The 27,261-nt window shown below is 31.4% G+C and overlaps 5 protein-coding genes across 5 annotated transcripts; 2 read left to right on the forward strand and 3 right to left on the reverse strand.

Annotated features, from left to right (window-relative positions):
• Positions 1 to 5,238: 5,238 nt before the first annotated feature.
• LOC108907645 (lysozyme P-like) lies at positions 5,239 to 5,740 on the forward strand. Its single transcript, XM_018711400.1, has one exon. The coding sequence runs from the start codon at positions 5,263 to 5,265 to the stop codon at positions 5,668 to 5,670; it is 408 nt and encodes a 135-aa protein (XP_018566916.1). The 5' UTR covers positions 5,239 to 5,262; the 3' UTR covers positions 5,671 to 5,740.
• A 5,720-nt stretch (positions 5,741 to 11,460) lies between these two features.
• LOC108907639 (sensory neuron membrane protein 2) lies at positions 11,461 to 27,103 on the forward strand. The gene is made up of 9 exons (XM_018711395.2): positions 11,461 to 11,682; positions 14,616 to 14,773; positions 15,831 to 15,978; positions 16,077 to 16,352; positions 17,076 to 17,302; positions 25,982 to 26,178; positions 26,475 to 26,596; positions 26,673 to 26,798; positions 26,896 to 27,103. Exons 1-9 carry the CDS (start codon positions 11,551 to 11,553, stop codon positions 27,055 to 27,057), a joined length of 1,548 nt encoding a protein of 515 aa, XP_018566911.1. The 5' UTR covers positions 11,461 to 11,550; the 3' UTR covers positions 27,058 to 27,103.
• LOC108907642 (glutathione peroxidase-like) lies at positions 19,614 to 20,427 on the reverse strand. Its single transcript, XM_018711398.2, has one exon. It carries the CDS (start codon positions 20,357 to 20,359, stop codon positions 19,751 to 19,753), a length of 609 nt encoding a protein of 202 aa, XP_018566914.1. The 5' UTR covers positions 20,360 to 20,427; the 3' UTR covers positions 19,614 to 19,750.
• On the reverse strand, positions 22,446 to 23,239 carry LOC108907643 (glutathione peroxidase-like). Its single transcript, XM_018711399.1, has one exon. The coding sequence runs from the start codon at positions 23,167 to 23,169 to the stop codon at positions 22,588 to 22,590; it is 582 nt and encodes a 193-aa protein (XP_018566915.1). The 5' UTR covers positions 23,170 to 23,239; the 3' UTR covers positions 22,446 to 22,587.
• On the reverse strand, positions 24,369 to 25,236 carry LOC108907641 (probable phospholipid hydroperoxide glutathione peroxidase). The gene has a single exon (XM_018711397.2). It carries the CDS (start codon positions 25,148 to 25,150, stop codon positions 24,497 to 24,499), a length of 654 nt encoding a protein of 217 aa, XP_018566913.1. The 5' UTR covers positions 25,151 to 25,236; the 3' UTR covers positions 24,369 to 24,496.
• Positions 27,104 to 27,261: the final 158 nt, after the last annotated feature.

Consider the following 27,261-nt stretch of genomic DNA (forward strand, 5'->3'; position numbering starts at 1 on the left):
ATTTTATGGGATCCTATGCACGCAGTTATGTCAATATTCCTTAATTAATCGAACTTTTTTACATCAAGTTGATTATTTTGATAATTTCTTTCTCGGAAAAAAAAACCTCGTATGACATATGAGTTTTTTTTTGTTTATTTTAATGTATTCTATCGTCTGCTAAAATTAAGGCAGTTAAACTACTAACACCCTGCATATCGATCGTCCAGTACATACAAAGTTTTGTACAATCATATGCATAGAATTAGACAAACAGGTATGACATAAAAGCAAAAGAGATAAGGTGAGTTTTACCTGTTACTTTTTTAAATACTTTACATATTTTTTTTAATTTCAGTAGAGCTTTCGATTGCTTTTCAGGCAAATCGGCTGTTTTAATACCCTTGTTGGCACATATCCGTAAATGATATATGCAAATTTAAATATTACGGTTCTGTGTTAATTGGTATTGTAAATATTATGTGTGGAATATGAAATACAAAGTTTTTGAAACATTTCTAAATATAGATTCAATTTTTCTCCATAGTTTATTTCATAAAATATCATATTACTTAAAAGAAATAAATATATTTTTTCAAATTCCAATTAAGACAGTCAAACAGTAAAATTTCACTTTTGGAATGTTTCTTAAATAAAATATGTTTGAAAATGTTCTGTAATTACAAAATATTTATAGAACTTTGGTCTCAAAATTATCTTCATCAAAAAAAGTTTAAGGTTTTATTAAAAGTTTTAGCAGTTTTTTGCTGTATTACATTTAGCTCAATTAGTCTTTGGACAATTGAAAATTACGTTCTTTAAGGTGTTCGTCACTTTACACAAACTTGGAAAGAATATTTTTTGAAAAGATTTTTTTTTAAATCTCCTTTGACTTTATCACAGTAATACAAAGAAACATTTTTGGAACTGCTCGGTTAATTCACACAAATTGCTGTACATAAAGATATTTTGTGAACACCTTGTTCATTTTTTCCTCCAAACCAACAACAGGAATTTTGTTGCTTACTTTCAGCATTTAACCTTCATAATTTATATATTTGAATACTTTTTAACGTTATAAATATTTTAGTACATGATTGAAAAAGAGGTATTGTACACTGCGTTGTATTGTCGGAATGATAATTCTTAACAAACTGGAAATATACGGATAGGAGTAGTGTTTTATAACATTTTTTCACGGGTATCATTGAGGAATAAATTATTTAGATAAATATTGCGGATCATGGATTGAGCTAAAGTTCGTTGTTGTCGTACATTATGCAAATAAATAGAAATTATGACATCATTATTCAGTTTCCGTGAAGTAAATGAATTTCATAGAGTTTGAAGTAATTGCTTATTGTATAGGAAATAAAGATTTAATATATTTTCCATAATAATTATTCCCTTTTCCTTTTTTTTACAGACATTGTCTACTAAACTAAATTGGAACCAGTTAACGTTAAATAACGCCAAAACCATAAATATTAGAAAAAAGAAACTATTTGAACCTTTTTTAAAGTACTTTGAAGAACCTTTAAGATGTTTTAAAAGTCTTTAGAATCAAAATTAACGGAAATATGATCGTAATAACATAATAGTCTCATTTTTTTAAGAAAAAATTAATAAACAAATCAGTGCCTTTGGCGACAGAATTAAAATTAAATGCGATCCATTTACAGATTTCTTCATTTATGTTCTAAGAATATGTTCTGGGTCTTTGGCTCACTTACAAAGCTTGATTTCGAAAAAAAAAAAATTTTGAAAATGTTAATTTTTCAAATTTTTGAAAAAAATTCGATTTTTACGCTGTAGCTTAAAAATTAAAGGGTGTACGAAAAAAATACAAGAGTAAAAAAATTTAGCTTTATTTTTGCTGAAGGTTTTGCTTTTTTTATTATTCCTCTAAAATTAATATTAATCGAGATTTCGCCATTTTAAGTAGTCATATGAATGAGAGAACCACCCTTTTCGAGCTCTTTAAACCCTTCAAACTTAAAAATGAAGGGCTTAAAAAAGATCAAAAATCTTAAAAAGTAATAAAGTTTTCGTTCAAAAAATAAACACGTGTATGGGTGATAATTTTAGAAAAATATATACAAATATAGGTATAAATAAATGTAAGGGGTAATTTTTAAGGGTTTAATTCAAAATTATTTTATAAGAAGGGAATAAATGTTTATTTAATACGAATGCACATTTAAAATGTTTCTACTCTTTAAATAATATTTTTTCATTTTATTTTCGAAAAAGGTGTATTTTTCAAAGGGTTGAAAAGTGGCAATCGATAAAAAAGATTTTTTAATCAAGAAATCAATTTTAATTTGATAAAAGTGCATGATTAAAACGTTTCAAGTTGAAAAAAAAAAAGATATATTATTTTCATCCAAAGGGGTGGTTTTTAAAGGTTTTTCCGGGTTGAAAATTTGGGATACATTAAATTTCATGTTAGATAGCACATGAAATTACTCATACTGCATAAATAAAAAAAGATTTGATTACATAAAATGCTTAAATTTGTATTTTCTCTTTTTTTCCAATAAGGGGTGATTTTCACCCCTTAAGAACAAAAAATACACCTAGCGCATATATAAGTTTTGAAGTGGGGGGTAAGATGAGCCTAATCCTAAATTTTGAGAAAAATCGATGCAGTTATAAAAAATTTCGGAGGTATTACTATATTTTCAGCTACAACTGGACTACTTTGACACAGACAGGTGACTTATTATTTTCTATCCCATAATCTTATAATATTCCTTAATCATGTCATAGACCATGTCAGAAAAAAAATTTATTTAGAGATAAATACTAAATTATTATTACATTTCTATAGAAATTACAATCTCTTTCTCGCAAGGATTTTTCTATTTAATGAAATAACCGGTTTGGATAGAACACCCTCTGACTTATTATTTTCCCGTTGACGATATATAAAAGTTTATGAAAACTAAACGTTCTAAGGTATTCTTAATCAGAATCATATGAGAAATTCAGGAAACAGATAATTTGTAAAACGTAAATACATATTCTGAAACTTTCATATCTCTAAAAAAAATAAACATTCTACGGAAAAATGCCCTACAAAAAGAGATCTGTAGAAGCAAGATCTGGAGGTATAGCAGGCCAATTTAGCGGACCAGCTCTACTGATCCAGAGACCATTGAAAACGCGATGAAGTACCACCGAATAGTTTGGTGGACCACCATCATGTTGAAACCACATATTCTGCAGCACTTCTAAGCCCATGTCTTCGAGTATGTTGGCAGTTCATTTTCCAAATCCAAAAGATTTCAAAGTTACTTCCCGCCCCACCTACAAGGAGGGGGAGGGGGGCTACTTTTAGCTCTACTGTACTTTGTTTTTTTCGAAGAGTGCTTAATTTTCGAGATATTCGAACGTTTCAAGTTAAGAAAATTATCCGATACATATAATACTTTTATTTTAATACGAGTTTATTTTTTGAATTTCCGCGATGATTCATTATTTATTAAAATAGAGCAGTTGCCACTTTGAAATCTATTTTGCATCTGATAGTGATTGTGATGGAATAGATAATAATCGCCCGTCGTTAGAATTTCGAAATAAAAGACATAGATATGAACAACAGATAACATCCGAAAATTGACCTCCAAACGTTATCATTTGTTGAGCCCATTAACAAGTGCTATCTATCATCAGATCTACTTGATGCTTCATTAGGCTACATCAGATAATTTTAACAATGCTTCTCATTTTAATAGAGAAAACAGATTCGGGTTCAAAAGTTAATTGAAAGTCGTCTCGAAGTTTGAAGCTTTTTCTCGTTCAAACTTACAATTTAATTTAGATCTCAGAGAGCTGCATTTCCTTGAAATTTTACTTGTGGATAGCTGGTACGGGATTACTACGAAAATTTACAAATAAAATTTAGAAAATTTAAAAAATCCAGAATTTCAAAATACGTCCTCGTCAATGGAACTAGATTTACAGTACTTCAAAACTTATCAAAATTTCTATAAAATATGCCAAAATACATCTAAATGGCATCAAATAACATTAGACCGATCGAAATAACTCATTTATAGGAGAAAAAAAAAAAATTGTTACCTGGACTTTTATAAGTGGAAATGGTAAAGGGGCTTATAATAAACGTAAAAAAAATAAATGCGTGAGCAGGGGCGGCGGAGGGTTGATTTGGGGGGTTGAAAAGGGGTGAAAAATGGTATCATTGAGATTTCTGGCGAAAGTTGATGTCAAACAAAAAAGTATCCAATACAAAAGTTATAGATCATGAAAAAATCTACAACTCTTGTAGAGGGCACTTTTGAAGATAACCTCAAAATTTCCGAGAAAAATGCGAAAAATAGGTTTTTTCCTTTTTTTTCGTTTTTTATTTCTCATTTCCGCAAAAATAATTTAATTTTGACGAAACTTGGTGAAAGTATACTTTGCTGTGTCTTAAATAACCACAATTTTTTTTAGATAAAAAAATTAAGAAGTTTCCGAGATATTCATATTTTCCGGTCTGAAACACTTTTTTTTTTCAAATAATATTTTTTACTCAAAATTTAATTCTCCATCGATTTATTTTTGAAAAATAAAATTTCTACCCCCGAGAAGGGGTGTCAACCCCCAACAGGGTGGAAGCGTCAATCGGGGCTATGTCACTAATGTTCATTGACCTTTTCTCTAACTATCTGCCAAATTTCAAGTCGATCGGTTCAGTTTCAAAAAATTCCGTGGTGAAAAGCTTCAATGACTACTACAAAGTACATCAACAAGACAAAATGCTTTAAAATAACATCAGAAGTAAATAGGAAAGTTCGGAAAAAACAAAGATCGATGACCCATGAGGTCAAAGGTGTGTCACCCAGTGTTCAAAAGCCAATGGCCATGGGAGCCATAGGTCGTTGATCTGTCATAATATTTTCCAGGGGAAAGGTTGCCGTTGTTACATATTAACTACAAAACAAATGGCACTACGTCATTTGTTGAATATTGTCAGAATACAAAAAAACGGAATTAACGATTTTGGACTGTCCTGAACTTTTGCAGGTGTTTTTGTTTCCCATACATTGCCTTTAAAATATCGTCAAAACAATTGAATATTATCAGTTATATCTTCCTAAACACTTAAGAAACGCCTTGTAGTCTTCCAGATCTACATCTGACTTAAAAATAGGGCGTCTACAGATTACAGTTGCTATGCCGCAATCAGATATAAATCAAATACGAATCATCCGATAAATACGCCTTCAAAAGGTATAAAAACTAGGAAAACTGTCGCAAAGCCATACACCAACCATGTCTTCGTACAGAACCGTAGCTATTCTAGTTCTCTTCGTCGCCTTGGCTAACGCCAAGATCTACGACAGGTGTGAATTCGCCAGAGAGATCCAGACCTATGGGGTACCCTACGAGCAAGTCGCCGTGTGGACCTGCATAGCCCAGCACGAGTCCGAGTACAACACAGCAGCGGTCAACTGGAGTTCTGGGGACCATGGGATCTACCAGATCAGCGAGCTCTATTGGTGCTCTACTTCCGATACACCTGGAGGCGGTTGCAACGCTCTTTGTTCTCAGTTCGAGGACGACTACATCGGGGACGACACAGCTTGTGCACAGCTCATCTACGGACAGATGGGTTTCCCAGCGTGGACCACTTATCAGTACTGTAATGGAGATGTAAGTTCATACATTGCCGGGTGTTGATTTGGTTTGAATTCGTCTTTGTAATTTGTAAATATGTAAATTTGATTGAATAAAGCAAGCTTGCACAATATTCACTGCACTAATTTCTGGTTACAACAGTGCTATCATCAAAGTTTGAGCATACATTTTTGCCAGTGTCTTGTAGTGGAGTAAAATCGGTGCCGAAATATTAATTTTCAAAAAATCAACGTATTTTAAATAAGACGGGAGACTTAAATAATAATAATAGTTGAGATATTGCGAATTGATTGTGAAAATAAATTGAGTATATTAAACATTAATTTTTGTTACTACGTACAACAAAATAGTATTCTGGTAAAATCTGTAGACACCGATGTATTTGTATTGCTGATATTCGCTTTTTATTGGAAATTCATGGAAATAAAAAGTGAATTATTTCCTTGCCAGGAATAGTGAAAAAACAGGCAGACAAATTTGCAATTGCTTACATTGCTGCATGTCCTAATACGATACGATACCACAAATGCATTTTTTAAGATAGGAAAGAAGACTGCATTTGATATCTTCATCAAAAACCCATAAGATCCACTTCTTATTTGTGGAAGGGCGAAATGGGCGGTGACTATTAGACGCCTTCATTATAGCCATCTTTCTCTACCTCACGGATTTCTATGACTTCCGATGAACCATGGGGACTTTCCGACCCTGTACAGTAATTCCTACAATATTTAAATTAAGTGCCAATTGAGAATTAAATAAAGTAATAGTGGTGTTTTTCAATAATTGTTACGACCTCTCGAACAAGTTAAGGCAGGTAATTTTGGACAAATTATTTGAAAAACTTATTTCTTGACGACTTTCTTATTGAAATATGACGTACATCTACCTTTCTAGGCTGAAGCGATGCGAGATAAAGTTTGTAATATTGTAATACAGTATATGTAATATTGAACGTAAAGGAAATTCTATTTAATAAAAATACACGTGTTGTTTTTTGTTATTGTCGATACCTAACATCATTAATCATCAGAATCGAAGTTTACATAATTCCACCTTATCTATTAATCTACGAAATGATTGAATAAATACCTATAATTATGTTTTTTTATATCCTATGCTTACAATACATCCAATCCTGTTATATCTTCGTCAAGTTAACGTCAACTCACAACTACCTCTATCCCTTTATACAGAGTGTCCGCAAATTTCACCGAAGATAAACAAATACGGTCTACGAAATAAAAACTTTTTGGTTTTTGAGTTACAGGCCTTCAAAGTTGTCAAAATCGCGTTAAAATTTGGCACATTTATTTGGACTATTGTGGCATATTATTTCTTAAAGCTTTAGTCAAATCGATATACTGGGTGATAGTTTCCTCCGGACACTTCACAATTTGCATTGCAACTCGTCGTGAATATGTCGGCAAACGTTGTCGGTGAAATTTGCGGACACCCCGTATAAGTGCAGTAGTTTTACTAGAGCTTGACACTTCGTTGGGCAAAAAGAGCGTCGAGATAGTGAAGGCTCTGGAGTTATTTTGGCGGAAATACAGAACGAGTCGAGTTTTTGTTTACGTCAAACAGACGAAGCTTTTCAAAATCGCTTTAGAAACACATAGGGCAGTCCTAAGGACTTCAGAATATCTAAACAATCACCAAATATGTCGAAAGCCCGTAAAAACACTGTACTGAAGTCCATTATTCATTTGCGACAAATTTAGACAGATAAATGATTTTTAAATTTAAATTTCTTAGTGACGCCACTGACTGCGCACAGGAATGTCAAACTATACGTATAGTAAAGAGGAGGTTGTGATTGAAACTGTCTCTTATTGATAGTTTTAATTTTAACCATACAGCATGCTCAATAAGTCTGTGTAATCTGGAATAAACTCTTTAATCTGGACAAAAATAATCTGGATTCAACTGTATTCTTTACTGAATATTTTTCTGCGAGAACCAATACTGTCGTCAGTATGTTGCTATAATCTTTTCCCGTCAGATTTCGTCATGCTTTACGTAGATTCTCGTCATTAGAGAGCAATACATTTTTCTATTATGCTTCATTGTGCAATAATTCAGCATTAAGTCCTTGCGTCAATTTTTTTAAATTCTATAGGCTCTCGAATAGATAAGTATGAGATAAGAAAGAAAACAATAGACGAAAAATGTTTCTATGTAATTATTAGTCGTCCCTAAATGAGGCCTTTTTAAGTAAGGGGGTCAATGGTAATGAAAACCCAGATTTTCATTGGTTGTTATGTCACAAGTATGTTTACAACTTAAGATAAAAATGCAATTTATATACCAAATAATTGTTATCAGTTTATCAGTTCACTCAACCTACTTGATTTTTTTCTCGAAGACTATGTAGTATCTGTATATTTAATCTTAGTGGTTTTTTTCTGACATTTATAAAAACCTAAGCCCTTAATTATATCGAAGCGAGGTTTTTGGGATTTATTAAGTCAAGCAGCTAGATGTTTTTAAAGTCAACCTTTTTTTTTTAATGAACTACTACACTTGACTTGATTTTTACCATGACTTCTTGATGGCAATGCAGTTTGAAAACGACCAAAACATATATTTCCCTTATTTTAGAAAAATATTAAAGCAAAATTCACTTGCGCGGAATATCGCCAAACCTAGTACGTAAATCAGAATATGTTTACATTTCATATATTCCTTTCATATATTATATTCAGTTTCATATCATGTTGAACTTGTTGAATATATTGTCTGTAATGGTAGGTGCCATTGTTTCAAACAGTACACCCGCAGTAAATCATAACTATAACCCATCACTGACAGGTGAACGACGCAATATTTTGCGGATATTTATGGTTTCATTTCACCTGAATAGACAACGATTTGACTACAGGTATGTAGTTATTATGGATCGATTACGTGTTAACTTTTTTTTGTTTGTTGATCACAAATTAGAAGCAACGGAAAATGCCATTGCGCATAAAATATAATGCTATAAACATTTCAGTTAGGTAAATATTCGTATGTTGTATACCTGTATCAACGACGAAATTATACATATACGCCTACTAACAATAGTCGCGAATTTGTCACGTCTATTCAAATGAATGGATTATGAACCGATTATTTCTCTGTATTTGTGTAGATGCAAGAAAATGGGGTATGAAATAAATCTGAAACTGTCTCGAGAAGCAAAATGGAGAAGGAAAAATCGTGATTGGATATGAACACCCGATATACACTAGGCATAGAAATTAAGGGATATTAAAAAAATTCCAAAATTTTTAAAGAGAATAAAAAACAAGGAAATTGAAGCTTCAAGTGTCTAGTTTTTGGATCTGGAGTTTAAAAATTTTTAGCGTCAGCAGTTTTTGAGTAATTATCAGAAAATCAACAAAAAAACATTGCAAATTTTTGCTTTTCTTAAAAAAGGTCTATAGACTTAAATTTTTGGTAATTTCACCATAAAGCTCTTTTAGATAATTTAATTGTCTTCAATTTGAGTGATTCCGGAGGCGGAGTTATCGTCGATCAAAGCAAAAAAATCATTTTTGACTTTGGCAATCAGTTACTCGGGAAATAATGGTCGTAAAGAAAATCCAAGCAGGGTTTTGAAGACTGCAAAGTTAAGTCGTAATTATTGGTTTTTGATAAAAAAAAAAAGTGAAAATGTTGGTTAGAAAGAAGGTAGGTATAAAATTGCATAATTATTTGAATAACTTGGCATAATTTTGCAAATAACGAATAAATTAAGAATATTGACTCTAACTTTTCAACCTCAAAGTGTCCTAAAGAAACCCTGACAATTTCAAAACGCTGCGATTTTTTTTTTTGTTAATGTTCGGAATGTTTAAATTTGTCGTTTTTGTTGAAAATCACTCTAATAAGTAATTTTTCACTTTTTATTAATTTTTTTAAGTTAAAAATGTTTTTATTAGCAATTTCATCAAAAAAACGATCATTACTTCAAAAAAAAATAAAAAAGAAATCAAAAATTGGTTTTAAACAGATTTTAACAAACACTGGTAAGGTTCTGAATAACGGCGGCTGCGTTTGTTTGGAATAATTTTTATTGCGTTCAGGTTTCTGACTTATTTATAACAAATAAACGGATAAAATGACCATAATTCAAATTATCAAGATGTCTTGCGTGATCTTGTGCTATCACCAAAATTTCTATTCAAACAGAATAGTCGCTACATGACTCACAGTAATAAATCCAAGTTAAAAATATAGTAATAACTCAATTTAGAGGTGAAATAATTTCGCCAGTCAAGGTCGAAGAGATCTCTTTGTAATTTTTTCGACACTTGCAATACGGTAAAAAGAAACACGGCAAATTCTTGTCTGATCACAGCCCGATTTGATGAGGAGATTCGAGTCTCAGTATATTAACAGGGAACGAAACTTTGTTTTTCATCATTTTCAAGAAGAGCCTACTCCAAAAGGGAGGATTGAGACTGGAAAATATAACATATGCCAATCGTATGGGTAGGTAATAATATAAAATTTGATATTCATCTGGCATCTTCATCATCATAGTTCTTCTTTTACCTAGGTGTTTTCGCCAGTGACTTAGTCCTCAAAAATTTTTTAACTACTTTATGTAAAAACGACTATGCCACATGCACCTGGGTATTTTTTCATTGAAATCTTGAATTACTTGAGGATAACTATTATCACCCTTAACGTAGCACTATATTAAATATATTTTTTCCTGTAAAGTTAGCATTTATCCGATAATTAATTACTGTCGGGGATTTTTAACCAAGTACAGTAACACAAGTGAAGAATAAAATGTCACTTTATTCACAACCTTGAAACAACTTTTCCTAGTGATACTTTTCAGAAATATTAAAAATTTCTGTGTGACATAAAGTACCTGCAATGTTCCTAGTTTTTTTTTTCTGTGGAATACCAGTACCTACTCGAAAGCTAGCTTTATCATTTGGTAATGAAGATTCCGATTAGATATCGGAATATTTAAGAGCCAAAAATAAATTTGGAATATTCGCATCGGTGACCAAAGAATGCTTAATCGCAAAGCTATCTAAAAACAAAATCTCTAAAAACAACTTATATTAGACAGGTACATAAAAAAGTTATCTGCTAATCAGCAATTACTCTTAATAAGAGTGTTACTCGAGCTTGTATAGATATGGCATTTTTCTGTATTCGTATCATGCCTAGTGGACAGAAACATGCATTTTTGGAATCATACTGCCATATTACATTACAGGAAAAAGTTTTAGTCTATTTTAAAGGCACATATGTAAGAATAATAGTTGAAATATGAGCACCAGGTTCAATCAGTGTATTTTGGCAAGATAAAGTAACATCCCAAATCGCATTCGCCTATGTTCCTCCAGTTGTGAGAAATAAAATAAAAACTGAATTTTTGCCTACCTCTAATAATGTAATACGCTCTATTGGTATTGATAATATACCATTTTTATTTTTTTAAATAAAATAAGTTTAATTTAATTAATTTGAATAGTAAAAATTGTACGATTCGAAAAAATCCTTAAATCTCAATGATCAACAGTGGCTATAAATAATTGGAAAGATAATACATGTATTAACAATGAAATTAAAATACTGTATTATAATTAATAAACATTTTACAAGGAAATATATTTTAATAATTATTTAACAAATGGATTAATTTATAATAACAAAAGTACCTATTAGTACCTACCTTAATATATTCATGTTTAATGGAAATATTAAACAATACAAACTATCAAAATTACTATGTTTTAACAATATCATCAAATTTTATTTGATAGATAGATTTAATCCTACGATATCAAACAATTCGTATCTGTTTTTCAATGAGTGTTTTCATACCAACTGTATAATTTTATCTTAACCTACCTAGTTGCTCTCGTGTTGTGATCTATGTAAGCAGCGAGTCAAGATCATAAAAAAATGGTGCGGAAGACGTTTTGCTCAATAAAAGTGCTTCTGATTACGACTTTGGCGTTGCTTGTGGTACTTGTTGGTGTCTTGGTGCTCTCATTTGTTGGAGTTCCTAAAATTATTGACAGTCAAGTGAAAAGTGTAAGTTCAATATGGGATATACATTTGCGTGGTAATTTATAAATGCTGAGGCTTTTGAAATTGCGGATTTATCAGTATAAAAGTTAAGTTAAAGTCTGTGTCTGTAGGAAATATTTACCACAGTTTCCTTGGTGAAGAAAAGTGTGAAAGAAACGATTATTTACTAAAGTAAAATTTTTGTAGAATGCGTTTTAAATTTGTTAAATTACTTACAAAATATTATTTTACTTTTTAAATTACCTATATGTGCTAAAACCCTTCACAGTTATTCAAAATTTTTGCCAAATATTTCAAAAACTATCTGAAATGCTTTTCGACAAAAAAATAGTACTAAATGTCTAACAAATGTCTTACAGACTATGTTTATGTGACAAAATTTCGCGACTGGCTTGAATTCTAAGCTCCATTTTGTAACCTGGCAAAAAAACCTGACAACTAATTAGAGGAGGAAAATTCCAAAGCATTACATAAACCAAAGTGGACATTTTGCCTTGAGCCACTGACTGTATTAAGACAAAAAGCTAGATAAAGATAAGTGTCCTTCAGTAACACAATACCTACATTTATTAAATTAAATTCTAAGATTAAAAATATTGGTGATAAGTTTTGAATCTGACAGATACGAAAGAAGCTTTTAACTTTTCATCATTTAATGTCAAAGATAATCGTCTGACATTAATTAGAAGTAGTTCAAAGAATATAACTAAAAAATTTGAATAAATAACATTAATTAATTTATGTTCACCTTATTGTTACAAAATTAAATCAAAATGTTGTTGATGAAATCAGGTATTACACATAATTTCGTGTGATACCTGTTTGATCCAGATTATCGATAATTGAGTTTTAAATTTTTTTATGACATCGACTAAACTACTATTCTATGAATTATTTTCTATAAAAATGTACCTTCTATTAAAATTATACCTAATTAGAGAAATTCTATAACAATTACTTTTTGTTATTTTATGTTAATTATCTAACGACTCCAGAAAATAAATGAAGTGATCAAATTGGTGATTTTATAGTTGACCCTGCGACGAAAATCGACTTCTAAACCGAGTACAAAAGTACTAAAGTACAACTATTACAAAAATAATGCCGCCAAACAAAAAATACTTCAGAAAGATAATAAGAAGTAGCAAGATAATTCAGTGAAACGTTGAAATTTTTTAAGGGCATGGTAAACATGTTCATTGTTTTCCAATTAATTTTTTACGGTTTATTGAAAATGTTTGGAAATTATTGGTTATCATTTCTATGACTTACATGCGTTATCATGAATACTAATACATTTTGAGTATCATAAATTATACATTCCTTGAAATTTTTTCCTGTCCCATTTCTATAACATAGAGCTATTTATTCGACATTTACTGAACTTTGTAGTTAGCTTTTATCTGTTCAGTTTCGAGTAGCCACTTTCTGGATAAAAATAACAAGTAGTTCTTGGAAGTCGTGTCGGAATATAAAAGTTTATCGTTTCTAATCATACCTATTTATTCTTGTAGGTGAAGATTTCTAATGAAATATGATTCGCTTGATGTATTTTGGAATACATAGAATCAAGTCATAGCTAGTCCAAATTAAAGCGGCTTAAAAAACATTCAATTTGATTGAAAGATTAAAATGAAATTGAAAACTAAACAAATCTTATATCTCACCTATACTCAACTGCACGTCTGTATAGTTAACACATCAAAGCATCTACACCACACTCATGAGAACTAATAAGTACGAAACCGGTATATGTCTGGTGGTTCTGCTGAGTTTAACTTTGAAAATTTTGCATAGGTACGTGTATATAGAAAACTAGACGTGCCTCAAAGTGAGAAAAGTACTTTTCCAACACAGATAACACTAACTTTGCACGTAACAAGAGCTGTCACATTTCCTGTGACATAATTTTTCAGTTGCCTATTTTCATAGGGCATAGCCTGCCTCGTTATGAAAACAATAATCTTTACAAATACTCAGATATTTGGAATTAATAAAAAATGAAACATTGCAGTTATTAAAAAAAACATTATCAAAATATAGCTAGTACTTTTTTAAAGACATATTGGTATAGTTTCACAATTTAATTTTAGCTTGGACTATATCAATATTATTCAAAGAACTAAATAAAGGGGGATATTCTAGAACAACTTCACTATTTTAGCAATAACTCGAAAACGAAAAAAAGATATCGACCTCCTGTTTATGTATTTGTTTTCCTCAGTAAATGGTCTATCAAGCCATGAAAAAAGCCTATATCGTTGCATTTAATTTTTTTAGTAAACGGAGATAATTACAAAACTTTTCTAATTAGCATCGTCTACCGTTGCGTAGGAAAATAATATTTTAATTGCCATATCATAAATATAAATTTTATTAATAGTTCTGTCGTTTCTTGAAATCGATGAAGGCATTTAGAAGTTATGACACTTTACAAATTTCAAGATGGCGTCCTTCATACTGGCGTTGCTATGGTAATAACAAAAAAAAGTTCAAACTAGTGAAGGGTTTAATAGTGTATCTAAAAAGTGCGTTTTAAACTTAGGTTATATAAGCGAAATTTCGAAAAAAGGACAATTTTCTGTAACACTATAGCAGTTGCGCCCTCTAGCGGTGAAGTTACAAACTTGAAGATATTTTAAATCAATTTCTTTTGGCCGTATTTGTTAATAGATTTTTTATTCCATGATCGTAGCACATCTAGTTTTCTCGGTACCGTTAAAGGATCACCCTGTACATCAATCTATATTTATAGGTGATATAAAAAATAGCTGCCAATAAACAATATTCCTTACAAATATACAAATACCTAAAAGTTGTAAATATTGTATAATTTTTAATCCACAAGACCAATCATGATCGTACGTTCATAAGAAATAAATAACTAAGCAACTAAGATAATGGCAAACACGAGATATTCAGAACAATTTTTTCAGTCAGTCCAGTTAGAGAAAGGAACAGAACAATGGGACAGATTCGTGGAACTGCCCTTCCCACTCCATTTTAAGGTATGGCTTTTCAATGTAACGAATCCTGAAGAAATCCAGAAATCGGCCAAGCCTATTTTGAATGAAGTTGGACCTTATTATTATGAGTGCGTATTACTACTGTTTTGATCAAAATTATAATAAATAAGCAAATAATATGTTGCATGCATTCAAATTGGTTAAATACGTATGTAATGCTTTTTATTATATTATATGATTTATATGATACCTATTTAGACCAGGGCGGATCTGTTTTGAGGTGGATGTGGGAGGGGGTAAGCAAATTTTTTCTGTATTACCTTCAGTACAACTCAAGTAATAAAAGTGTATATATAGATCCCTAGATCTGGGTGAGGCCCGGAACATTTTTTCAAAATTGCAAATAATTTTTAAAAAATTTAAAAAAATACCCATTGTATCTGAGATTTTTACTTATATTTTGGAACCTATGCGTTTTAGAAGAACATTGAAGAGGAAAAAAGTTTTAGAATTGAATTTTGTACAATATACTGTAAGTTAAAAATGTTTAAATTTATTACCGACGTTGCAAAATAGTAATAATTGATGAAAAAGAGGTCAATCAAGTTTTTTGGATAATTTTTTTTAAATATTTTAATTGCTCCGAGGGCATTCTAATTTTGGTAAAAAAAAACTTTAGGGTATAATAAAACAACACACCAAATTTCATTAAAATCGGTTCTATAGTTTTCGCAAAATAATTTTTTGAAAATTATTGCTATTTTGCAACGTTGGTAAATAAATTTAATAATTTTTAACTTACAGTATATTATGCAAAATGCAATTCTAAAACTTTTTCCCACTTCAATATTCTTCCAAAATGCATACGTAAGTATAAGTAAAAAAGTCAGATAAAACAGGTATTTTTTAAAAATTTTTAAACATTTTTGCAATTTTGAAAATATTCCTGACCTCCCCCAGATCTAGGAATCTACACTTTTATTATGCGAGTTTTATTAAAGGTATTTCAGCAAAAATTAGCTTGCCCCCTCTTACAACCAAGAAGTGGGGTATTTGGACAGATCCGCCCTGGTATAATTATAGTTTTGGGAAAAAGCTAGAATTATATTTGATTGAATCTGCAAATTGCAACTTATTTGCCATCGAAACTAATCCATATGATTTATTTATTTTCATATTTTCTAGTGAAACCGTGATAAAAGATATTATGTTATATAACCCCTCTGACGATACTGTAACTTACAAACGGAAGCTTTCCTTCGCCTTCAACAAAGAGGAATCAGGTACTCTAACAGAAGATGACGAATTGGTCCTCTTGAATCCTGTCATGTTGGTAGGTACTTAGCATTTATTATTAACACAAATAACAAACATTTAGGTTAACCCCAGCCTCTTAATTCAAATGTTTAAACGTAAGATCGACCCTTTTAGAGCATGTCGCAATTGACGACTGTATTGGAAAGGATGGCACTGGGAGGATGTTTGGACAGGATATTTCCCGATCGTTACAACAACCTCTTCATAAAAGTCAAAGTGGGAATGATGCTCTTCGAAGGGTACGAATTTGCTGTTAAGCATGATGACCTGGGGGTGGCATGTGGCATCATAAGAAACAAAGTCATACAGAAAACTGCGAACATTAGGAACATAGAAAAAGTATACAAAGATGGGAAATTATATTCGCTGAGGTTCTCTTTCTTCCATTATGTAAGTATTAGGTACGCGAATGAACAGATACGGAACAAGATAATTGTGTCGTCTTAGTCCAAAGTTGTTTTATTTGAAAGTTAGAGAGTACTTCAGTGAAATTAAAAATAAATGTGTTTATATTCGCGAAATTACTTAATTATCTTCATATTTGATATGAGGTACAATAGTACATCCTTCTATTAGCACATAAAATGTCTGTTCAACAAGTCTGAAATGAAAATAATGAAAAGAATGAAGAATGATGAAAGAATGAAAATGAAAAGAAATGGTACGCCATATTTTCAACCATATTTTCTGGGCTAAAACGTGTGTTACTGCTCCCATAAAAAAATTAAATACATTACTGGAGTATGTTATATAGGGTATTAGAAGTTTTACTGCCTTAATTTTAACAGACGATAGAATACATTAAAATAAAAAAAAAATAGACCTTATATGACATGGGTTCTAAACTTAACCATTTCCGAGAAAAAAATTACAACGTATTATATTAAATATATATGAATGTTTGAACATTGAAAATATTGAGCAATGCGATAAAAAAAGTTAGGAAACGGATTAACGAATCAACTAAGATATCCAAAAAAGGCCAATTTTTCGCGTAATTAAAGAAGGATTGATCAAGGGTCAAAAAGGAAACGGAAAAATACAAAATTAAAGAAACTAAATTATCGATCTAGACTAGATAAACAATATTGTAGACAATTTCCTATCTTTCAGAAAGAAAGTCCCGATGGTGTATATAGCGTGTCAAGAGGCGTCGACGACATTTCAATGTTAGGACACATACGCAGGTGGAATGAAGCCATTCAGCTGCCCTTCTGGGGTAGATCGATTTCCTTTAATAACGATACGTGCAATACTGTCAGGGGTACAGACTCTACAATTTATCCACCTTCTATAACCGAGAACTCAGAATTGGACATATTCAACACTGATATATGTAGGTAAGTGCAAAAAAACAAAAGAACGTTTTCCAGAATACTAATCTGAAATTATTTCCTTAATCTTTAACGAATCAAATAGTCTTTAAGTTTGGTCTACGCCGTTACTGGGCGGCTCCTGGTCTCAGTTGTTCGTGCGCGAAGTGCTACCTGTCGTTTTAATTTAAATCGACAAAACTACGGTGGAAAATAATTTTGTAAAAACAGATTGTAGGACTTTGCGGCTTACTATTTTAAAGTGGCAATATTTTTGGAGGAGAAAGTTAAAAAAATTACAGAATTCGACAACAACAGTTATATATGCTCTTTTTTGTCATTGGAAACCATATATTGATTTGCCGTCCCTACACGGACAGCACACAGTGTTACAATCATAGCCGAAATGCGGAGGTTTACAATTTTTCTTCCTATTACGATATCAAAAGTCCTCCGATCGGACCATTCCAGCGCCCAGCGGTCGCTACCGAACGTTTGTTACACTGTTGGAATTTCCGTATGTCTTACGGTTATACTACCGATTAATTTAACGATTCCAATGAAATAATGGAGTGTTTAAAGAAAAATTAAAATTTTTTCGACGATTTATTAAATATTAGCAGTACTTATTTTTTTATTTAAATCAATTATGTGATGTAGATAACCAATTTTGTATACTGTTTGGTATATTATTACCTAATCTAATAATAAAGCGTGAACATAATTCTAAATGTTACATATAATTATGTAATGTCTGTATTATGTAATTATGTAATTATGTAATTATGTAATTATGTAATTATGTATGTCTATTCATTTAATATACCTATTCAGTTAATGAAGTGATACCCCTTTCCATTAGACCTTATTGGACTTTCCATGGGCTTAATACAACACAATTTAATCAATTGTTTTATTAAAAAACATAAATCGAACCCTTTTAAAAATTACTCCCAACGTTTTTCATTATTATGAGGTAGTTATTGATAAAAACGCATGACATTTTTTTCCAACACAGAAATCATACCTTTTTAATATTATGTGTGAACTCCTCAATGAAATTTTAATGGTAAAATGCAGGGGTATTGATTATAACATTAGTGGACATTTTTTTTATTTCACAAATCGATAGAGAAGTCGACGACGGCTTTACAAATAGCAACACGCGTTCCTTTGTAGCAACAATATAAAAATATTCATACAGTAATTATAAATGTACACATGAATGTTGTCGATTTTGATGTAGATTTATACACGTATCATAAACTGGCATTGATATTTTTATTTAAAATGCTAGAAGTTACCAAACTTCGACAATAATTATTGTAATACTTCTAAAATAGGTTTATACTATGCCTTGTTAGTTTGGTAAAAATATTATTCTTTGACTGAAAACTAATCAATAAATTATATATATGAAGTATAAACAATGTATATCATCTTGTAAAAATTTAAAATCCAGTCCTGTCTCATATCTGTTTCAGTTTAAAGCAACCAACAATGCACATAAGCAGATAATTATAGTCTAATATTTCGATCGCGATCTGGCGATAATCTAAAACAAATGAAATACGAAAACGTTACTAAGCGTAGGCTATGAAATGCATAATTCAAACAAGCCAACTATCTTTAAAAAGTTATTTTCTTTTTTAAATACTATCTTTTGATAAGATGTTTAGGAAATGTTTTGAATTACCTTACCAGAGTACCTTAATACATAAAGTAAAAACATAAGCTACTTTCTATTAAAAGTAAGATAGTTAAATTTATAATAATTTGTTTTATTTTTTTTGGAATCTCGTGCACATATTTTTATACTTACCTTACATATTCAATAGCTATAAAGGTGGGAATTTTTTTTAACTGAAAAATGCGTCTAAAGAAATCATAGTATGGCATAACAATACCCATTTAATATTTCTACGAGATTCTACAAATTACGGATTAATAAAACATACAAAAAAATGAAAGAAGCTTTTGTACCACATAAATTACTGATGTGGCAATTTTTTATTGAAATGCAGTATTTTCAAATGTGCAATTAAAATTTCTATTTATATTTAATGAATGACGCACTGTTAAAAAGTTTAATACTTGTTTGTTTATTGTGCACTATTAAAAAAAGATTATTTTCATCTTAATGATGATAAAATTGTTATCTTGTTTGCTACCTTTGCCAGATTTGGAGAAATCATTGTTTACGAGTTAGTAAAAATATCAATGCGCACCAAACATATAAAAAATGTATTTTTTGTTAGCCAATAAATAATTGCATAGACACAGGTTAAATATGTCCTGGAAAATTGATTTTTGAAAGGTCAAGACACAAACACACAGAAAATACAATACCCATTTTAATAAATATTAAATTTATTAATTCACAAGAACAATATAAAACAAGAAAAGTTGCTCAACAATATCTACATACATTAAAAGTGCATTATAAAAATTATATGCGTATTTGGAGTCTTAAAATTACCAGTACTTCTGCAAAGATTTCACAAGATCCTTCGGATTAGTATTGGGCCCGTGCCTCTCGACCGGCTGCCCATTTTTGTCGACAATAAACTTGGTGAAATTCCACTTGATGAAATCCCCAAGGGTGCCGCCTTGCTTGTGCTTCAAGTACTTCCAAAGGGGATGAGCATCGTTTCCGTTGACATTCACCTTTGCGAACATGTCAAACTTGACATTCTTAGTCTGCATGAATTGGCAGATATCCGCGTTTGATCCTGGTTCCTGTCCCGCGAACTGATTGCAAGGGAAAGCGAGAATTTTCAACCCTTTGCTCTCCGCATATTCATTGTGCAATTCCACGAGTTCCGCGTAGTTGTTCTTCGTTAAACCGCATTGAGAAGCAACGTTGACAATTATACATACGTGCCCTTTGTACTTTTCCAAAGAAACCGGGTTACCCTGTATGTCGTTTGCGGTGAATTCGTAGATGGATTTGGCTTCTTTAATATTCTCCGGATTGGTTTTGGGCGTTTCCTCTGTCCCCTCGGCACTCATGATTGTTTGGTTCGTATCCCAGCAAAACAAACTTGTTAGTAAACTAAATAACTGCAAGCCGGGTACCAACATTAATTATTTATGTGTCAGTTAACACGACTTACATGCGCACAAGGACGTAGTTAGCTGTTTGTGTGCGGCACCGATAAACAACATGGCGTACGCAGTTGTAAAATTCGTACAGAAACGGATTAAGGAAAATTTATCCGGCATTAATAGCAAGTAAATAGTTAACGGGTACCTACTTTTAAATCGTAAGATGTTGTCTCTCTTTTAATCTAAATATTTTAAAATTTGCTTTAGTATTCTACCAAAACAGGTATAATTAGTTTTCTCTAAAACTGAATACTCTTGCCAATATTATTTAAAAAAAAACCTCTAATCCCATTACGCTGCCGATACATTTGTACATTTAAAGCCTGAACTCTAGAAGTATTACAAGCCTGTACGCCTGATCTTATCAACTATCATTATTTACATTTGCGGGTAAAACAGAGATTTTTTAGAGAAGTATATTATTGTTGCCACTTTAGATAATAATAACTAAATCATCCTTTCTGTCAATAAATTATTATCTGATGGTTACTTTGCATTAAAAAAATTAATGACTGTTGGAATTATTTTATCTAGGTACCTGCCATTGATTTAGCCACTTGTCAAAGTTGCAAAAACCGTTCTTAAATCTTCTGTTTTGTAAGACAAGTTAATATTTTTGTACAACAGAATGTTTCAAAACATAATTTACTGTTAGATTTAAAAAAATGGTTTGATTTATAGGCCTATCGCACTTTGTTTTTAAAATACAGTGCTAAAGATGATTTTTTTAAATCAGATTTTAGCCACATCGTTTCCGAAATGTAGTATAATGAATTGAAATTTGCTGAAGTTGAGTATTTAAGGGTGTCAAATGCATTAATGTTGTTGCCCGCTAGAGGTCGCCAGCTACGGTCATACATAACTAGTGACATTTTTTGACAACTAATTTAAAGCTAGGTTTTGTGCGACGTACGTCACATATTAGACTATCGTGTACTAGTAAGTAACTGTAAACATGTTTTTAAGATCTATAAAACTTTGCTATCTTTGCCATCTCTATTCATTTACGATGTTTGTGACAAAAGAAATTTCATTTTAAACAAAGACATTCGCACCGTTAACCGAGGCAGATTGATAAATTTTATGTACCTCTCAATTCACTTGAGGTATTAGAACAGGTTGCCCGGAAATGAATGGACCACACTTCAATGATAGTTTCCTTATAAAAAATAAACCAATTTCCATCAAGTTACCTAAGTATAATTTTCCTTCCTTAAATGATATGACTGGGACAGTCAATTGCATTTTCTTTCAGTAAGGTCGTAAGGTGCCTTATCAACAAAGAAGTACATTTTTTATGTTAAAAATGACATTTTACGTTTAATATACTATAGGACATACACCGTACGAAACCTAACCTCAAAAAAGTTGTCTTGAAATGTCACTAGATAGAGTACCAAATTTCAATGCATACACTATTTTTTGGAAAAGATGACTCAAATTTTATTGTTTAAAAACCATTTTCGACACTCTTTATCTCAATAGCAGTTATTTTTTATGTTATCAGTTCCTGAATTCATGATACTTTTTCCCAAGACACTAGCACTAGGCACTTTATTTTTACTAAATTGGTGTTAAATAGTAAATTTGTTTGACTTTCCACACCACATTAAATTTTGTTTACATATTTTAATGTTTTATGAGTAATCTTGTCAACATAAATATTTGTTTTTAATTAACTAACTATTTTTAGACATGTTTCCAGTCTCGCAATGATATCTACTAATATTAAACATATTTTTTATCCAACAAATAAGATAATATTGCTGTAGATTTGCAATATAGGTCCATATATCAAATTTTATGCATTGTAAAATGACAAGGATATTAATAATGATTGTTCAATTCTATAAAATAAATCCATAACAAATAGATGACATAAATTGTACGAAATTACAACAAAAATTTGGAGTAGTTCTTTCCACCATTCATTTTAAATAGTTTTTGGGGTAGTAATATTAACAGCTTTAAAGCCCATGACAAAATGGTGCAACATAAAGTTAATTGTCTCCAAAATACTAGTAAAAATATTGGCACTAACTAGTGTAATATATAAAAACGATTTAGGTATTTCAAGCATTTATTAATATAGACATACATAATAATACGTGTCTGATAAAATATTAAGCACTACAATACCTATATAACAATAAATATTTATCTGCGGTCTACAACATAGATTATTCATCAGTCTGCAACGTACTTTACCAATATTTCTCCAAAGACTTCACCAAATCTTTAGGATTTGTGCTGGGTCCGTGCCTTTCCACAGGTTGTCCATTTTTATCAACCACGAATTTGGTGAAGTTCCATTTGATAAAGTCGCCCAAAGTCCCTCCCTGTTTGTACTTCAGATAATTCCACAGCGGGTGGGCCTCGCTCCCGTTCACGTTGACTTTTCCGAACACGTCGAACTTAACGTTTTTGCTCTGGACAAACTGGCAAATCTGCGCGCTGTCTCCCGGTTCCTCGTTAGCGAATTGGTTGCAAGGGAACGCCAGGATCCTCAACCCCTTACTTTCTGCGTATTGATCGTGCAGCTCCACCAGCTCGGCGTAGTTGTTCTTCGTGTAGCCGCACTGGGAAGCGACGTTGACTATGATGCATACGTGCCCTTTATATTTTTCCAAAGACACATCTTCGCCGTTCAAGTCTTTAGCGCTGAACTCGTAGATGGACTTGGCTTCTTTGTAATTCTCGGGGTTCGACATCTTCGCTGATACTACTGCTAACGCACGGCAAGCGAAGATAGCTTTGCTTATGGTCTTAAAACTGAGAACTAACATTTATATACCATAACAACAACAACGCACGACGTACGAGACCAACAGCTCGTACTTTTTAGATTATAGATTGGTACCGGCACAGGTTATGCGTACATGAATCGGGAAAGCAACGTTGTCAAATGTACAGGAAATAAGTAAATGTACACGCATAACCTGAACTACTATGATTAAGAAATACATGTTATATGCATAGGTATCTGTAAAATACAAGAATTATACATCTTTGGTGCATTACACTTGTCCAATTTCTTGATGAAGCGACTTCATCAATTAATTGATCAATAAATTGTCAATGTAAAACAGCTTTAATATAGTTATAATGACAATTTTTGGAACCCTAACATATTTCCTTTAAGTCGTCACAATATAAATAGGTTAGGAAATGATTATAACCTTATTTAATATCCTATTTCGTATTAGCATGTAAATAAATCAATTTGGTGATAAAAATTAAAAATAATTCGGTCCCGCTTGGATTGAAAAAACGTTCATACACAAGTTAATGTGTATAAAATATTATTTCTAAAGTTAGAAATACCTTGATTCAAAATCGGACTACAAAATTTTTTTAAACAGCAGGCTAGGTATAGGACACTATTCGCTGCAGACATCACGGGTATTACAGGATAATAATAATTATTATCCATATAACACCCTAGACATGAATTTGAATGAAATTTTTCAGGACGATATAATAAAACTGGCAAACTTGGCAACATGGCATTCACTTAGAACTTAAAAATACCAGAAAATTCGAAAACTAATTCATTTTATAACTTCTAAAAAAATTAAGTGATAGATATCGCATAAATGTATTAATTTTTAAAGAAATATATTAGAATTAGAGCATAGACAGCTTGTCAGTTTTACGTAAATATTTGTAGTTATTAAATATAACTTACCGACTTTTTAAGTGACAATAAAAATTATTCCGTAAAATATTGACTGCAATAAATAATTCTCAGCTCCACCTATGATTTCTAGTGCATCTGTCTAGTCATTCTGTTAGTCATAGTCAAAGTCCAATTTACAAAACAATTTAATTTATCTTAAAGATACACAAGTCACTATAAACAATGAATACCTATTTTTATATTTTAAAAATATGTTGACTGTTACTTCAACTATGTATAAACAAATATCCACATTACAACCTTTTACCTTTTAGTCACCCAGCCTGGTAATAAAATGAGTATGTATGTAATTTACATGAAAAAATAAACGTTTATTGAAGGTAAATATTAACTAAACACTTTGTCATAGATACAGATAAAATACAAAACAATATATGAGGTATTTAGACTTAAGAATACATACAGCAAATCTTTTACCAATATTTCTCGAGATGCTCTACGAGCTGTAAGGGCTTAACGGTAGGCTTGAACCTTTCAACCACTTTTCCCTCCTTGTCTATAATGAATTTGGTGAAATTCCAGTTAATGTTGGGTCCTTTCGGCCCATCGATTTTGTCCTTCAAAAATTTCCAAAGCGGATGAGCCTTCTTACCATTGACGTCGATTTTTTCAAAAACATCAAATTCAACGTTTTTTTTCTTTTTAAACTCGCATATCTTCTTATTATCCCCTGGTTCTTGACTGGCAAACTGATTACATGGAAAAGCAAGGATCCTCAACCCTTTCTCGTCTGCATACAAGGTATGCAATTTGTTGAACTGTTCATAGTTCGACGCTGTATGACCACATCTTGAGGCAACATTTACTATGATGCAAACGTGGCCCTTATATTTCTCCAGAGACACTTCTTCTCCATTTATATCTTTGGCTGTGAATTCATAGATCGAAGAAGCATTTTTCCAGGCTTCCTCTTCAACTTCAGTGTTTATTTCCCGCTCATTTTCTGGGACTGGTTTCTGTTGCTTGGTCCTAGTTTTCTTTTTCGGGGGTTCCTCTAATTGTAGTTCATTTTCTGTCTCCACTGCGTTTGCATTTTTCTTGTTTCTGGCGCTACGCCTCTGGGACATTTTTGCAAATACTTAAAACAACTTTTAATACAAATTAACCTCAAATCAACGCGACTACCTGTTCGCGTTACCTTTCAATGTCTATGCGCATGAGCCACGAACGTGTATAACGTGTTGCCTAATATTGATGTTCTATGTCGGAAACAAACCATAGACAATATAAACATAGAATTCCATCGTATAATGATCGCCATTTTGTGGCCTTGAAATAATGTTTAGAGATGACGTAGCATTTAAAACTAATGTTTGAAGTTTGTAGAACCTGACAACTTTAAATTAATTTATGGTCGTAGGCCGTAGGTTTCGATATGAAATATCTAGGAAATAAACAATACAAATTTATAATGTGTATCTGTAAGAGAACCTTGGAGATAAATTAAAATATATCGTGTGTGTATAGTACAAACTATCCTTTAAACAAATAATGTACATATATTTTATTTCCTTTCTTTATTTTAAATCCAGAATGAATAATGAAAAGTTTTTAAAAGATAGAATAATTTATAAAACCAATACATATCTACTTTTTTCATAAAAAATAGTAATAAAAATACTATAAATAAATAATTTTTGACAATGCATCAATTGCATGTACTGGGACTATCTTTTAGAACAGATATTTAGCATAAAGAGCATACGATTTAGATACGAGAATTTTAAGATAATGTTTAGAATTAATTTCACTTCACACTAGAGAAAAAATAAATAGTTGAATATTTATTTATAGACTAGTTCTTGAAGAAAAAGAACGTGCCGATTTTAGAAGCTTTTTTTCGGACTTGTCTGGTTTTTAATGTAAGTACATAATTGAAATATTATTTTTCTTTTTAGAGTAATCAAAATTACGTATGCTGGTCAGGATACATACAAGGGAGTTGATGGTTTCATCTTTACGATTAATGAGAATACATTAAGGAACGAAACGGAATTTGCTGAGAACGACTGTTTTTGCGTACAGCAAACTTTGAATGAGCTTGGTGAATCCAGTTGCTATTTGGATGGTCTAATCGACCTGAAATCTTGTGTAGGTGAGTAATAGAATGGTTATTGTTATATAATCGCGTATCATCGAGAGAAATAAGAGAAGTGGAAAATTTACTTGCGCAATAGTGGGTATGTCCATTGCCCATCTTAATCGTCTTACATCTATGGTTAAAATTATTCCTTCTGTATATGTAACCTCTGTACACGCTTCGAGTATTGTGAGTTGTCTATATACTAAGATAAATACTAAGATAAATGTGGACAACAATTTGGAAATTTTATATAATAATTAAATATAAGTCAGTGGCGTGACAATATTTTTTAATGAGTTGAATTTCAGGTGCTCCGATTCTATTATCTTTTCCTCATTTTCTCTATGCCGATGATCATTATCGAGAAGCGGTTGAAGGCGTTGACGAGCCTGATGAATCCATCCATAAACTATATTTATTAGTTGAACCGGTATGTCCTACTGGAAAATACTTTTTTTTACGTAAACAACCGTTCTTCTGATATAATTGTCTATTATTCCTTTTAGAACACAGGCACGCCTTTGGAAGGAAAAAAAAGGGCGCAGTTAAATGCCGTTTTAAGGCCAGCTAATTTTCTCTCATTCAGTGAAGACCTTCCACAAGTGGTAATCCCAATGTTCTGGGTTGACGAGGTAAGATACTATTTTTTTTTAAATGTAGAAATGAAACTATTCAAATAAATATGAATTAAAAGAATGTAATTAAAATATTTAATAATGTTTATTTAAGGGTGTCAGTTTACCACAGAAGTATGTCGATGAATTAAATGACATGTACTTCAACAGGCTACAAATCGCTGCCGGAGTCAAATATGGTGTGATAGCGGTTACACTAGCGGCTGTAGTGACATCTACTGGATTTCTCGTTAGGAAAAAATTTTTCACTGGATAATAATATACTCTATTTTTATTATTTTTTAATAAATAAATGAAAATGCGCTGCTGTTTCATTAAAACTTGATTGAGGATAGTTGAATACACAGAATCTTGGAAATTTGCCAATGTTTCCATTGTACAAGAAATGAGTGCGAACGAATTTGCTAATTACAAGCTAATAGTGTTATTAAATGTATCTTCTCTAAAATATTTGAATTTT

The sequence above is a fragment of the Anoplophora glabripennis genome, unplaced genomic scaffold (assembly GCF_000390285.2).
Source record: "Anoplophora glabripennis isolate ALB-LARVAE unplaced genomic scaffold, Agla_2.0 scaffold51, whole genome shotgun sequence".
In the NCBI taxonomy this organism is placed as follows: domain Eukaryota; kingdom Metazoa; phylum Arthropoda; class Insecta; order Coleoptera; family Cerambycidae; genus Anoplophora; species Anoplophora glabripennis.

Bases quoted from the DNA above. Each gene is read 5' to 3' on its own strand.
- LOC108907642 (XM_018711398.2), bottom strand. From the start codon at position 20,359: ATGTTGGTACCCGGCTTGCAGTTATTTAGTTTACTAACAAGTTTGTTT.
- LOC108907639 (XM_018711395.2), top strand. From the start codon at position 11,551: ATGGTGCGGAAGACGTTTTGCTCAATAAAAGTGCTTCTGATTACGACT. The intron at 16,353-17,075 runs GTAAGTATTAGG...CCTATCTTTCAG, and splicing joins GGTTCTCTTTCTTCCATTAT to AAAGAAAGTCCCGATGGTGT. The intron at 26,597-26,672 runs GTATGTCCTACT...TATTCCTTTTAG, and splicing joins TATATTTATTAGTTGAACCG to AACACAGGCACGCCTTTGGA.
- LOC108907641 (XM_018711397.2), bottom strand. From the start codon at position 25,150: ATGTCCCAGAGGCGTAGCGCCAGAAACAAGAAAAATGCAAACGCAGTG.
- LOC108907645 (XM_018711400.1), top strand. From the start codon at position 5,263: ATGTCTTCGTACAGAACCGTAGCTATTCTAGTTCTCTTCGTCGCCTTG.
- LOC108907643 (XM_018711399.1), bottom strand. From the start codon at position 23,169: ATGTTAGTTCTCAGTTTTAAGACCATAAGCAAAGCTATCTTCGCTTGC.